Source organism: Crocuta crocuta, unplaced genomic scaffold, assembly GCF_008692635.1.
Source record: "Crocuta crocuta isolate KB4526 unplaced genomic scaffold, BGI_CrCroc_1.0 scaffold488, whole genome shotgun sequence".
NCBI lineage: Eukaryota > Metazoa > Chordata > Mammalia > Carnivora > Hyaenidae > Crocuta > Crocuta crocuta.
The window spans coordinates 161271-176647 of record NW_027530995.1 but is presented as its reverse complement, the minus strand read 5'-3'; the positions used below and the strand labels follow the sequence as shown (position 1 = coordinate 176647).

The 15377-nt window shown below is 35.7% G+C and overlaps 1 protein-coding gene across 1 annotated transcript in view; it reads right to left on the bottom strand.

Annotated features, from left to right (window-relative positions):
- The window catches only part of CNKSR2 (connector enhancer of kinase suppressor of Ras 2), a 231532-nt gene extending 217550 nt beyond the window's left edge, over positions 1-13982 (bottom strand). The window contains exons 1-2 of the mRNA XM_077770516.1: positions 13940-13982; positions 10462-10625 (exon numbers count right to left, since the gene is read on the bottom strand). Coding sequence (XP_077626642.1) covers positions 10462-10625; positions 13940-13982 — 207 coding nt within the window. The remainder of the gene's footprint in view (positions 1-10461; positions 10626-13939) is intronic.
- Between the last annotated feature and the right edge of the window lie 1395 nt (positions 13983-15377).

Genomic DNA, 15377 nt, shown 5'->3' with positions numbered 1-15377 from the left:
AGTGAAAAATAAGGAAGACAGAGAGAGAATGTAGGCAAAAAGAAACAAAAGGTATGTAGTAGATGATGGCGAGGGAATTCTTAAAATTTATCCTAGTTTAACAAATAAAACTAGTTAAGCCAATAATTGAAAAGCATTAAAGAAATTCCAGGGGTGGCTCAGTCAGTTGAGCATCAGACTTCAGCTCAGGTCATTATCTCATAGTCCGTGAATTCAAGCCTTGCATCGGGCTCTGTGCTGACAGCTCAGAGCCTGGAACCTGCTTTGGATTCTGTGTCTCCCTCTCTCTCTATGCTCCTTCCCCACTCACTCTCTGTCTCTCTCTCTCAAAATGAAATAAAGACATAAACAATTAAAAAAAGGAAATTCCATAAGACTATAAAAAATGTTAGAAGCTCATCTCTAAAAAGCAGTGTCTGTGTGGTACTATTTTAACAAAAGGGACAGAACAATTGGTCAAAAGTTAATTTTTATCATCATACTTCTCAATTCCAAGTAGCTCAAAATTAATTACTGACAACACATAGATCTTTTTCCCATCTCTTTCATGAATCATGAAACAGATGGTTTGCTGTGAATCATTAAGTCACCAGTAAATCAGGCTCTCTTGCCTACCATATCAAGAAGTGACAAGTGAATGAAGCACCTCTTTGCTTTTGGCCATAGGCATGCACACAGTAAGTACTGACTCAAATGTTATTTTTAAAAGTTTTTATTTAAATTCCAGTTAGTTAACATACAGTGTAATGATAGTTTCAGGGGTACAATACAGTAATTCAACACTTCCATACAACAGCCAGTACTCATTATAAGTGCACTCCTGAATCCCCACCACCTATTTCACCCACTCTCCGCTCTGGTAACCATCAGTATCTTCTCTGTTTCTTGATTTGTCTCTCTCATTTTTTCCCCTTTGCTTGTTTGTTTCATTTCTTAAATTCCACATATGGTGAAATCATATGGTATTTTTCTTTCTCTCATTTATTTTGCTTAGCATAATACTCTCTAGGTCCACCCATGTCATTATGAATGGCAAGATTTCATTCTTTTCTATGGCTGAGTAATATTCCATTGTATCTATATACCACTTCTTTATCCATTCCTCAGTCGATAGATACTTGGGCTCCTTCCATAATTTGGCTATTGTAGATAATGCTGATATGCACATTGGGGTGCATATATTCTTTTGAGTCAGTATTTTTGTATTCTTTGGGTAAATACCTGTAGTGCAACTGTTGGATCATTGGGTAGTTCTATTATTAACTTCTTGAGGAATCCATATTGATTTCCTGAGTGGCTGCACTAATTTGCATTCTCACCAACAGTGTGAAACGGTTCTCCTTTCTCCACATCCTTGCAAACAAATGTTGTTTCCTTTGTTGTTGATTTTAGCCATTCTGACAGGTGTGCAGTGATATATCATTGTAGTTTTTATTTGTATCTCCCTGATGATAAGTAATGTTGAGCAACTTTTCATATAATTGCTGCCCAAGTGTATATTTTATTAAGAAAAATATCTATTCATGTCTTCTGCCCATGTTTTGATTGAATTATTCATTTTTGGGGTGTTCAGTTTTAGAAGTTCTTTATATATTATGGATACCAACCCTTCATCAGATATGTCATCTGAAATTATCTCCTCACATTCTGTAAGTTGCCCTTTAGCTTTGTTGACTGTATCATTTGCTGTGCAATAGCTTTTTGTCTTGATGAAATCCCAATATTTTACTTTTACTTTTGTTTCATATCTAGAGAGTAGCCACAGCTGATGTCAGAGAGGTAACTCTGTGTTCTCCTCAAGGGTTTTTATGGTTTCAGATCTTACATTTAGGTGTGTGATCCATTTTGAATTTACTCTTGTGTCTGGTATAAAAAAGTTGACCAATTTCATTCTTTTGCATTTGCTGTCCAGTTTTCCCTGCACCATTGGTTGAAGAGACTGTCTTTTTCCCATTGCATTTTTTTTTCCTGCTTTGTCAAAGATTAGTTGGCCATACAGTTGTGGGTTTGTTTCTGGGTTTTCTAGTCATTGATCTATGTGTTTGTTTCTGTGCCAGTACCATACTGTTTTAATCATTACAGCTCTGTAATATAAGTTGAAGTCTTGAATTCTGATGCCTCCAGTTTTGCTTTTCTTTTTCAAGGTTGCCATGGCTATTTGGGGTCTGCTGTGGTTCTATACAAATTTTAGGGCTGTTTGTTCCAGTTCTGTGAAAAATTTTGATGGTATGTTGATAGACTGAATTAAATGTGTAGACAGTTTTGAGTAGTATAAACATTTTAACAATATTTGTTCTTCTAATCCATGATCATGAAACATCTTTCCATTTTTTGCATCATCTTCAATTTCTTTCATCAGTGTTTTATAGTTTTCACAGTACAGGTCTTTCAACTATTTGGTTAGGTTTATTTGAGGTATCTTACTGGTTTTGGTGCAATTGTAAATGGGACTGATTCCTTAATTTCTCTTTCTGTTGCTTCATTATTGTTGTATAGACATACAACAGATTTCCACATGTTGATTTTGTGTCCTGCAACTACTGAATTCACTGATCAGTTCTAGCAGGTAAAGTCTTTTCTGGTTTTCTATATAGAGTACCATGTCATCAGCAAATAGTGAAAGTGTGATTACTTCCTTGCCGATTTGGATGCCTTTTGTTTCTTTATGTTGTGTGATTGCTGTGGCTAGGACTTCTAGTATTATGTTAAATAACAGTGATGAGTGGACATTCCTGTCTTATTCCTGAATGTACAGGAAAAGCCCTCAGGTTTTCTCCACTGAGGATGATGTCAGCTGTGGGTTTTTCATATATCACCTTTATTATGTTGAGATATGTTCCCTCTAAACCTATTTTGTTGAGAGTTTTTATCTTGAATGGGTATTGTACTTTTTCAAATGCTTTGTCTGCCAACTATTGAAATAATCATAGGATTCTTATCCTTTCTTCTATTAATGTGTTGTATCACGTTGATTAATTTGTAAGTATTGAACAACCATAGCAACTGAAGAATAAATTCCACTTGACTATGGTGAGTGATTTTTTTAAATGTACTGTTGGATTTGGTTTGCTAGTATTTTATTGAGAATTTTTGCGACTATGTTCGTGAAATATATTGACCTGTAGGCTTCTTTTGTAGTCGGATCTTTGTCTGGTTTTGGTATCATGGTAATGCTGGCCTTATAGAACGAATTTGGAAGTTTTCCTTCTTTTCTAGTTTTTGGAATAGTTTGAGAAGGATAGGTATTAGCTATTTTTTAAGTGTTTGGTAGAATTCACCTGTAAAGGATCTGGCCCTAGACTTTTGTTTGTTAGGAGTTTCTTGATTATTGATACAGTTTCTGTGCTTGTTATTGGTCTGTTCAAGTTTTCTATTTCTTCCTGTTTCGATGTTGGTAGTTTATATGTTTCTAGGAATTTATCCATTTGTTCCAGGTTGTCCAATTTGTTGGCATATAGTTTCTCATCATATTCTCTTATAATTGCTTGTATTTCAGTGGTGTTGGTTGTTATTTCTCCTCTCATTTCTGATTTTATTTGGGTCTTTTTTCTTTTTGATAAGTCTAGCTATAGGTTTATCAATTTTATTGATATTTTTCAGAGAACCAGCTCCTGGTTTCATTGATCTATTATTCTTTTAGTTTCTATGTCATTTATTTTGGCTCTGTTCTGTATGATTTCCTTCCTTCTGCTGACTTTAGGCTTTGTTTTTTGTTCTTTTTCTAGCTCCTTTAGGTGTAAAGTTAGATTGTTTCTTTGAGATTTTTCATGTCTCTTGAGGTAGGCTTGTACTGCTATATACTTCCATCTCAGGACTGATTTGTTGGACTCTTTTGTTTTCATTTTCACTTGTTTCCATGTATTTTTAAATTTATTCTTTGGTTTTCTGGTTGACCCATTTGCTGTTTGGTATCATGCTGTTCAACCTGCATGTATTTGTGGTCTTTCCAAATTTTTTCTTGTAGTTGACTTTCAGTTTCACAGTGTTGTGGTCAGAACAGGTGCATGGTATGATTTTAATCTCTTTGTACTTGTTGAGATCCATTTTGTGATCTTACATGTGATCTATTCTGGAGAATGTTCCATATGCAATTAAAATGAATGTATATTCTGCTGGTTTAGGATGGAATGCTCTGAATGCATCTATTAAGTTCATCTAGTCTGGTGTGTTATTCAAAGCCACTGTTTCCTTGTTTTTCTATTTAGATGATCTGTCCATTGATATAAATGAGCTGCTAATGTCACCCATTATTACTGTGTTATTATCTACTAGTTCTTTTATGTTTGTTTTTAATTGTTTTATATATGTAGGTGGTCCTATTTGGATGCACAGTAACACTGTTATATCTTTTTGTTGGACTGTCTTCTCGATGATTATATAGTGCCCTTCTTTGTCTCTTTTTACAGTCTTTGTTTCAAAGTTTAGTTTGTTCAATAGAAGTTTTGCTACTCAGGCTTTCTTTTGAGATCCATTTGCACGATAAATGGTTCTCCACCTCCTCACTGTCAATCTACAAATGTCTTTAGGTCTAAAATGAGTCTCTTGTAGGCAGCATATAGATGCCATTTTGACACCTTATATCCAAAATATCCATTTTGACACCTTATGTCTTCTGATTGGAGCATGTCACTTACATTCAAAGTAATAATTGATAAATACATATCTATTTAGTGTGATTTTATTACTTGTTTCGTCATTGTTTCTGGAGATTTTCTCTGAAACTTTCTTGTCTTTGTCATTTTTGGTCTCTCCTTTTCACTCAAAGAATCCCCTCTAATATTTCTTGCAGGGATGGTTTCATTTTTGTTTGGGAAACTCTTTATTTTTCTTTCTACTCTGATAGCCTTGCTGGATAGAGTATTCCTGGCTGCAGATTTTTCCCATTCAGCAATCTGAATACATCATGCCACTGCCTTTTGGCTTCCCAAGTTTCTGTTGAGAAATCTCCAGCTGCCCTTATGGGTCTTTCCTTGTAAGATAGGGACTACTTTTGTCTTGCTACTTCTAAGATTTTTTTCCTTATCACTACATTTTGCAATTTAATTACAGTATATCTTGGTGTTGGCCTGATTTTGTTGATTTTGATGAGAGTTTTCTGTGCCTTCTGGATCTGATGTCCATTTTCTTACCCAGATTAGGGAAGTTTTCAGCTATTATTTCTTCAAGTAAATTTTCTGCCCCCTTTTCTCTCTTCTTCTTCTAAGACTCCTATAATATGAATGTTATTAAAGTTGATGCAGTTGCTATTGCCTAAGTCTATTCTTGTGTTGCATAATCCTTCTCTCTTTTGTTCAGTTTCATTCCTTCCTATTATTTCATGGTCTAGGGCACTAATTCCTTCCTCTGCTTCTTCCAACCTGCTGTTCATTTGATCAGGCCTCTTTCTAATCTTGTTTACTGAATTCTTCATCTCTGATTCTTTTTTAACCCTTTTATCTTTGAGGGAAGGGTCTCAATGATGTCTTTTATTCTCAAGCCCAGTGAATAGGTTTAGGATTATTCCTTTAAATTCTCCAACAGGCATGTTACTTTTATTGGTTTCACATAGCTATCTGGCAGTGCCCTTACCTTGTTCTTTCTTTTGGGATAATTTCCTCCATCTTAGCATTTTGTCTCAGTCTCTGTCTTCTCTGTTTTAAAAAAGCCATTATATCTCCTGCTCCTGAAAGTAATGGCCTTATGAAGAAGAGGTCATGTAGTGACCACATCTTGGTGCTTCAGAGAGTGTCTGGTGTGTGGTGTATGCACTCTGCTGTTGTGTTTTGGCTGCTCTATCCTCAGGCCAGTCATCTGCATAGGGTCTGCTTGCCCAGTGTGGGCAGTATTTGGCCTCTGGCCTGAATGTGACAAGTTTTAACTATGTCTGCTCTGGTCTGCTTGTGAAATGAGAACCGACACCAGCTCCACCAGAACTGAGGCCCAGCAGGACTCTCTGGTTGGGAGACATGGTGTGGGCAGGGGTTTGTGCTCATCTTCTAGGGCAGGGGCCCACTGTGTAGAAACTGAGGCAACCTTGACTGAGAAGGGCAGTCCCACCAGAATGCAGGGGGGTAGGGCTTGGTATAAGCAAGTTAGGCAGCCAACGTTCATTCTGCACTGCTTCCTGCAAATGGTTCTGTGTTTATACTGAGGGATGGGCAAGGGAAATGGTACCAGCTAGCTCCTTTGTTTCTGGTGAGACAACTCTGTGAAAGCTGCCTCTCAGGGACACACTCTGAGTAAATACTTTCTCCCCTATCTACCCCAGGTGTTCCTTAGATCATTGTTTCCATGCTGTCTACCCCTGGGTTGTTTGCCTGCCTTTTCTTCAGAAGCAGTAGAGTGCCCTCCAGACCATATCACAGCCAAACCTGCTGACATTTAAAACACCAGGCTTTAAGCCCTGCTGTTTGCAAGAAGTCATGAAATTTAGTCCCTCTCATTTTCTAAGCCAATGCCTTTGGGAAAATGTTTCCCTTATGTTTCCCCATGTGCTTCTCTCTCTCTAGTCCTTCTCTGTGACCAGGGCTCGCTCTCCTCTACAGCACTGCCATTTGTTTCTCACCTAAACCATATCTCCACACTTCCTACATTCTTCAGTGTAGTCTCTTCTCTACCTTTAGTTGTGGAGCTTGTTTTGACCATCTTCAGGTCAATTTCTGGGGAATTTAGGATGATTTAATAGTTATCTAGTTGTGTTCCTGCGATGAGACAAGGCTGGGATCCTCCTAATCTGCCACCATCTTCCTCTCTTGCCTATTCTCTCAACTTCTAAAAAGTGCAGATTTATTAATTACCGACTTGCTTTTTACTGGACATGCATGGGGAAATTATGTATTATTACTGATACAGAAAGGACTACATCAAGAAAACAAAAGCTTAGCCCTGAAATGTAGTTAGCTATTTTCTTTGTCCTATATATTGCCTATTTGTTTATTTGTAGTCTGCCAGGAACCAATTGTGGCAATAATGATTTAACATAGCCAGTCTATTCATACTGTTCTTATGTTTTAATTATATGTATGTGAAAGCAACAGAAAGAAAGAAATGAAGGATACACTTAACAGTTTAGAAGATCAAGTTGGCTATATCCTCACTAGTGGCAAATTCTCTAAACATTTAACAAAATATTCAATATTGGCACCACATATTTTATAATGTCAATGTTATTTTATTCAGAGCTCTTAATTTGATTGCATCACATAGCAGGTGTTTAGATTTTATAATACTTTGCTTTATAAATATGAGTGAGTTGTAAAAGGATTGCTTTAATGAATATTTTTTAGAAATGAATTATTTTGAGATGAATGAACCAAGCAATTATGTTGCAAAGAAACAAATCCTAGCAATTGCAGACATCTAAATTTTCATGCAAAATACCTATTATATGAGAAGTACATGAAGAATGAAATGAAAACTGTTCTTATCCTGTCATAAATGATCCACTTATACTTCCCAATAACAAGGTATATTGTCAGAACATAAATTAAGGGCTATACATTAAACTATATATATTTTATTTATGCTTACTATTTCAGTTAATATACCATGTTCTCTACTGAAGCACACTAAATTATAGCATAACAGCAAAAAAGAGTTAACGTACCTTCAAATCATGAACAGCTTACTTCTTTCTAGAATAACATGGTACAAACAATAGAGCTGGTGTTTAAATAAATACCTGTTGCATGAATGAACAGGTTACTAAAGAAACCTTTGATTTTCATCAACTGCCATAACACTCATTCCCCATCAGGACTAACTTTAAAATAAGGCAGATGGAAATAGTCTATAGCTTGAAAGAAACAAAGAAATTTAGTGATTTGTTTTGTGTCTTCCTTATATTAGGAACAGAAACTTCAGAGTCAGAGGCAAGAGAAAAAATTACAGTTTTCTGGAAAACAGCAGAGAACTTCATTCAGTAAGATAACATTAATTTAATATCCTCTACGTGTAAACGCTGGGCAGAAAGCATACTGAAGAACAACAACAAAAAAACTGTCTAAGTGAAAAATCATAATGTGATACAAAAAATAAGTTGCTTTTCTTTCTATCACTTCCCACTCTCAACCAGCCAAATGAAAATTCTCATTTTTCTCTGAACATTTCATACTCTTTCACATTTCTGTCTTTACATGATATTTCTTCTGCCTAGATAACTTTTCCCCAACTTTTTGTCTGGCAAACATCTACTCATCCTACAAGTCCCAATGCAAATCCCACCTATATTTCCTGGATCCCTGGGTTCATCATTTCCTTCTGCACTCCCCTGGGATTTTTTAAAAAATACCCCATTCCCAATAGCAAACCTCCTGGTCTAGTCAACTCAGCTTGCTGATGAGGGATCTCATCTTTTAATTTTATAATGGTATGTAGAAGTAAATCAGAATTCATTGCTTAGAAATTTACTTTATATTCACTGTAAAATACCCGTTTGCATCAACTGGAAGTTATCTGCACTTCTAACTTGCTGATGTATATAGTCATTAGGAAGTGGTAGAAGGAAGTTTGATATTTGACCTCCTTGGGAAATGTGACCAATTTATTGCTGAATAAAGAAAGAAAGAATGACTTTAATGTTGTCCCCCCCACCCCAAGAAAATGATACAACACTGTAGTGCTTAAACCCAGAACTGTGGAGGAATTCAAACTCAGCATATGAAGTTACCACAGCTCCATGGCGAGAACACTGAAATGGTCGAGATTTGTATCTCTCATGCCACCTTTCTAAGTAAGTTTAGGTCAGCAGAGATTGTTAATGGGCCAAATTCCAAAGCCTGTAGGTTCAGACTATTTGTGGGTAGCACTGTAATCATCAATCTTATTTCCTTCTTCAAACTGACAGTGCAAAGTCCAGCACATGAGTGGTTCATCTGTGGAGTCTTGCTTATGAGACATAATATGCTGAACTCTGACATATCCAATTATTTACTGTTATAAAAGATGTGGCAAATAGAGGACTGCTAGATGGTATGTCCATGTCCAAGCCACTTCTACTGCACCTTCATGGCCACACTGACTCATATTTGGAGATCAGTAAGCAAAACCATGGAGAACTCTTACCTTACTCTGAGTACTATCTCTTATATCCAGTATGATTTCTGTGAACTGATTCTGATACATAATGTTTAGGTACTTTACAGTCTGGGACTATTCTGTATTTTATAGCCTAATCTTCGGCCAATGTTTCCCATGTATTTCTGTTCTCTCAAATAGTTAATCACAGTTCAAACCCACCAGGCATTCTCTTTATTGTGTGTGCCTGTGTATGTGTTGTTTTATCTACATGGAATGCCTTTCCCTCTTGTTCTTCCAAACACATGCTCATCTTCCTCTAGGATGCTTGAAGATCACCTCTTTTGCAATATGAACCCATCTATGATAGTCAAAGCTAGCTATTTTATCTTCTGTGCCCCCATAATACTTAGCTTATACTTTTATTTTGGTAATTATACTATAGTATTGTGATTATTTGTGTGTTACTTTCTGCTCCTATAAGCTCTTCAAGAGGGCAGGAACTTACATCTGACACACAAGTCCTGAGAGTATTAACTGATGCTTGAGTCGTAAGGAATTATCTACTCATTTCTTGTTAATTATCATCTTAATAACTACTTATTGAATGCCTACTGTGTGCCAGGCACTTAATTAGGCACTATATAAACACTATCTCATTTGCTTTTCACAACACCTCCAAGAGGCAGTTGTTACTACCACCATTTTAAATTTAAAAACTAAGGTCATGATGAAATTACTTGCTTACAAGTGTCAGTAACTGACTGAGCCAAATTTCAATCACAGAATTATTATATTACAACACTCATGTTTTTTTGTCTCACTGTAGCTCTAGCCCCCTTGCAAATATTTGCAACAATTTAAACCAATCCAGTGGCATCTTACCCAACATGGAAAAAAAATATATGTTCCTTTCAGAATATATAATATGTTATCAGACTCTTGAAGGATTATTTTGACATTGATTTCTCTTGTAAGTTGACAAAAGAAACCATATAATCTACAATATTTAATTTTTATTAAATGTATACATTTAGAACATTCAAATAAATTGATTATTTTAATGATTTTTCTAATAGGATTTCTTAATATTTGTGATACTAAATCAAAACTTTCAGAAGGGAATGGACTTTACAACAGATTGTATTGAACTGTATATTCCAAATGATGCCATGAATACTTCGTTTGAGAGCTCTAACATATGTTTTTGAAGTAACTAAATGTAATGTTACTGGTTGAGGTATAAGCCCCTTTAATTTGTAATTTGGTACTATTTAATATATCAAATTTAATGAAGGAGGAAGATACCACTTCTAGTCAGTTGAGAATTAGGAGAGTTATAAGTTTTTTAAAATTACTTAAACTATTTTTAAATATAGAAGAAAAAGAAGGAAAGAAAAAAATAAAAAGGAAAAATTTTAAAAGGAAATAAAACAAGTTTCACTTTCCACCAGTTAATGTCCTTACCAGTGCACACAGAAGGTCAACTGCTTCCAAGATCAATTCCTGATGGCCAATGCGGCTGACCCCCAGATCTTCTAGTTCCTGATGTGTAATGCGCAGCAGCTGGTCTCCACTGATCTTCTCCCTCTCAAAGTTCTTAATATACTGCTGCAAACAATCATCAAGACCTGCAAAAGGAAATGTACGGAAAACCAGAATGAAACAACCAGTTTAACCACACAAATAGAAAAAATAAAACAAATATTAACTCCTACCAAGTCACAAGTTAACTCCATTTCAACTCTGGACTAATCCACTTTTTTCCAACCTACGTCTAGATCGGCTGCAGGAGGAAAAACCACTTCATCATATCCCTAGTTGTTAGGCTTCTATTTGAATTTTACTCAGTAATTATTGGAAATATTTACCTCACTTCTCAAGCATCTCGCTTTGTTGCTTATTTCATAAAGTGTGGTAACAAGCAGGTTCTGCCCACTTCTAAACTTATCTTCACCTCACTCCACCTTTCTTCTTCAACTCCACTGCAGAAGGAGGGGTATCCTTCTTCCTATAAGACATTGATATTCCTGTGCTCTGGAATCCTATCTTCTGCCACATTAACATTACTTCAACAATTAAAAAAATAAACACTCTCTTTATTTCAACCATTTCCTAGCCACTGACTCCTATATTTGAACCTCTGCCATATTAAAAAACAAAATAAACAAAACAAAAGCCTTTCCTTGATTTCTTTCATCCTGTGTTCCCCACTAGTTTGTTATTCCCTACACAGCCAAGCCCCTTACCTTCCCCCCACAACCTGCAATATACTCCCTAATCCACTAGCATTTGGATTTCACCCAAATCCAAACATGGAATCCAGAGCAGATATATTTTTCAGGATTACTCAGTGCATTTCATAGGTGATTAGCTTGGCTAAAGATTGAGTCAGCTTCAATTGCCTATGAATTTCATATATATGTTACAAATGATGAACAAATGATGAACTGGACTAACAAGATTACTTCTTTCTAGATTTTTAAGTAAGAGATACCAAGAAAATGAGGCAACTAGCAAAAATTAACAAATCTTGATCTTAAATCAGGCCATAAATATCTCTCATCTAGACTAAAGCAGTTTTATGGTTTTCCTGCTGTGAGTCACTATTCCTCCAATTCATCTTCCTCAACATAAGAATTCTTTAAAAATATTTTTAAGTTTATTTACTTATTTTGAGAGACAGAGAGCAAGTGTGAGCAGGGGAGGGGCACACAAAGAGGTAGAGAGAGTATACCAAGCAGGCTCTGTGCTAATAGCAGGGCTCGAACTCATAACCTGTGAGCTGAGCTAAAGACAAGAGTCAGACCCTTAACCAATTAAGCCACTCAGGCCCTCCTAAAATTTTTTATGTCATTTTTTATCTCAAAACTTTTCAGTTTCCTCATATTTACAACAAAATAAAATCCGAACTCCTTTATACAGTGTTGAAGGCCCTTCTTGATCTGGACCTTGCCTTCCTATACAGACTCCACACTTCCCAATCTACTATTCTACAGACTTCCATTACAACAATGTAGACATTGTATTAAATTTCATTCTCATCTCTGTGTGCCCAATAAATAGCCTGGAAATTCCTTGAAGTTTGGCACTGTGTCTTCTGAATGAAAACCCAGGACTGAGCATAGTGACAAAAACAGAGTAGGGCTCAATGAGTGTAAAACGTATAAATCAAACATGTAATTTTACGCTATGTCACCTGGTCAGAGAAAATCAGGAACATTTTAAATAAGAACTAAATCTAAAAATAAGAGTGGAGAGAAAGAACATTTGGTACATGGCATTTTGAAACACTCATGTCTTGATACAATGCAGAATAATATGAGACAAAATGTTATTATTTTGAGTTGATTTTTCTTGATTTTCTATGTAAAGGAATGATAAAAGATCTCCTAGAGCACCAATGCCACCAGCATTATTATTATTAAAGTTATAGACCAAGTCACATAATATGTGGCAGGGTAGAAATAAGGGAGAAAGGCTTATCCTACATCGCATTAACTGGTGCCTAATTTAACTATCAAGGTATACTACCCCATAATATAGTATTTTGGCCAATATATCTAAATTATAAAATATATGACAAATATACAGCTAGCATATTATAATAAAATTATAATAACCCCACTTTGTGATAATATGCATATTTATAAACCATAAGGTACTTTTATGTACATTTTTCTTACTTAAATTATAAATAATTAATGACCTTATAATTTCAGAGTTGTTTTGAATGAAAGGCCAAAATCAACATCTCAAAACTATATATGCAGTTTTATATTGCAGAAAATATGGCCCAAAAAGCCNGGCTCTGGGCTGTCAGCACAGAGCCCAGTGCAGGGCTTGAACCCACCAACGGCGAGATCATGACCTGCGCCGAAGTCAGACGCTCAACCCACTGAGCCACCCAGGCACCCCAAAAATTCCTATTATTCTTAAGAAAACATACAGAAAATAAATTTTGATCCATATGCTATACCACACAAGTGTATCATGAAGAAAATTGTGCACTTGCGTCAACTGAAACATTAAATAAACTACATGGATTATTGTGTCTAAAATCACACCCTAAAGCCATTAAAAGAAATGCTTGAAATAATTACTATGGTATGTGTCTCTGACTTTTTCAATGAATCATACTGCTTTCTACCATCTTTAGGGAAGAGGAATGAACATAATCATGGATCTAGAAACATGTTCCAAAAATAATGAAACATTTACAAAATGATGACATTTGAGAGATGTCCTAAGGGTGTACACATTTCCAGTAAATCAGTGATATCCAAAAGATGGAGTAAAATAAATTAATATGCCATATTGTGGAAGTAGATAAAGAAGGGACAAATTATTGTATGTAATGTTCAAAATCTTAAAAACCCATTTAAAATGGTATTAGGAAGATGACTCTATGCCTACTTCAGGAAATTTTATTTTTACACCATTTTATACATAATATATGTACTCTTATCTATAAACAGAACACTCTCTGATATTTACAGTAAAAAATAAAAATGTAAATTCATTTGTTAGAGTTCTGTTGCCACTATTTACTGTGAAAAATAAAGATCGACATATGAAGATTTGTGAGGAATCTGTCCCTACTGCAAAATAAGGTTAGGAAATTAAAACAAACACCTATCAGTCCAATTTCCTTTCGTTTACTCAAATACATGAATGATAATTCGAGGCAAAAGATCTACTTAGTTTTAATCTAGTTTTCAGTCCCTTTATTTCACTCGACACTGCTTTTTTTCCCCAAGATCACCGATGACCAAAATCACATTAGACTCAATTGCCTCATTTACAATCTCATTCTCCATAAGCAAGTTATTTCTCTATTTCTACAATGATTTTTCTAGTCTCAGAACCATCTTAGATGATTACCCAATTTAATATCTTGTCAGTTGGTGAGAAACATAATTTCTTCATTCAAAATAGCTCTCACCCTGTCCTTTCATTTCTGATCTCATTGTCACCAGCTTACTCATTTTGTACAGCCTCCCCTGATGCCCATCTGCTCCCCCTGGCACCAATCTATCCACTCTATCACCATCAGATCTCTAAAAACACTCTTTGATCAAGCCATTTCCCAATTCAATTTTTAAGGCTCTTTAAGGGGAGGAGTCATGGATGTCATTATCACTTAGCATTCATGTATTAATTGCAACAACTACTACAAGACAGTAAAAGCATTTTTTACATTATAAACAGCGAGAAAGCTCATAAAACCATGCTTTTCTTCTATGCACAGGATAGTATATAATGATAATTGATCTAGCAAAAGACAATTCCCATTGAAGATCTTGTGGTACTTCCTTGGGGTGCCTGGGTGGCTCAGTTGGTCAAGCTATGAGTTTGGCTCAGGTCATGATCTCGCAGTTCACATGTTCGAACCCCACATCAGGCTCTGTGCTGACAGCTCAGAGCCTAGAACCTGCTTCAGATTCTGTGTTTCTCTCTCTGTCTGCCCTTCTCCCACTTGTGTTCTCTCCCTTTCTCTCTCTCTCTCTCTCTCTCTCCCTCTGCCTAAAAAATAAACTAAAAAACATTTAAAAATTGAAAAAATAAGACCTTGTGGTACTTCTTAAACCAACTGAAAAGGATGAAATTATATTCAACAATATATTGGCACTAAATGACTTTACTGATTCTAATTATTGGAGAACTGGCTAACCTATGTATGTAAATACCAGCTACTTAAAAGATACCCAGAATATTTAATAAATCAAATTCCTGAAGTATTCTAGAAAAATGAGATTTTGCTCTAGAACCCATGAAGTTAAAAATCAGTTTAACAATTCCCATATAGTTCTGCGATGATATAGCTTTATAAATTCTTGATTTAATTCAAAGATGAGCTGCCCACCACTCTTACTTAGTAAGCAGAAGTATATTTACTCCTTGATGTTCTTTTAATTATACTCCAGTTTATATTTTGTTCAATCAAAAAAAATTAAGGGACATTTTTCTTCTAAAACACCTATGCCAGGGGCGCCTGGGTGGCTCAGTCAGTTAAGCGTCCGACTTCAGCTCAGGTCATGATCTCACGGTTCATCGGGCTCTGTGCTCACATCTAGCTCAGAGCNAACACCTATGCCAATAGACAATTATAAATTCCAACAAAAATCCAGTAACTGTTTTAACAAGTGAGAAACAATAGGAATAAGAATAACAAACCGTGGGGCAACCATACCCTGAAATACTAGTCAGCAACAAAAAATTGATATACACTTGTATGGATCTCAAGGGTATTATGCTGAGTGAAAATAGCAAATCTGAAAGAAGATACTCAATGGATTTCATTTATACTATATACTGAAAAAGGCAAAACTATAGCAACAGAAAAGAGATCAGTAGTTACCAGGGACTGAGAAAGAGAAGAG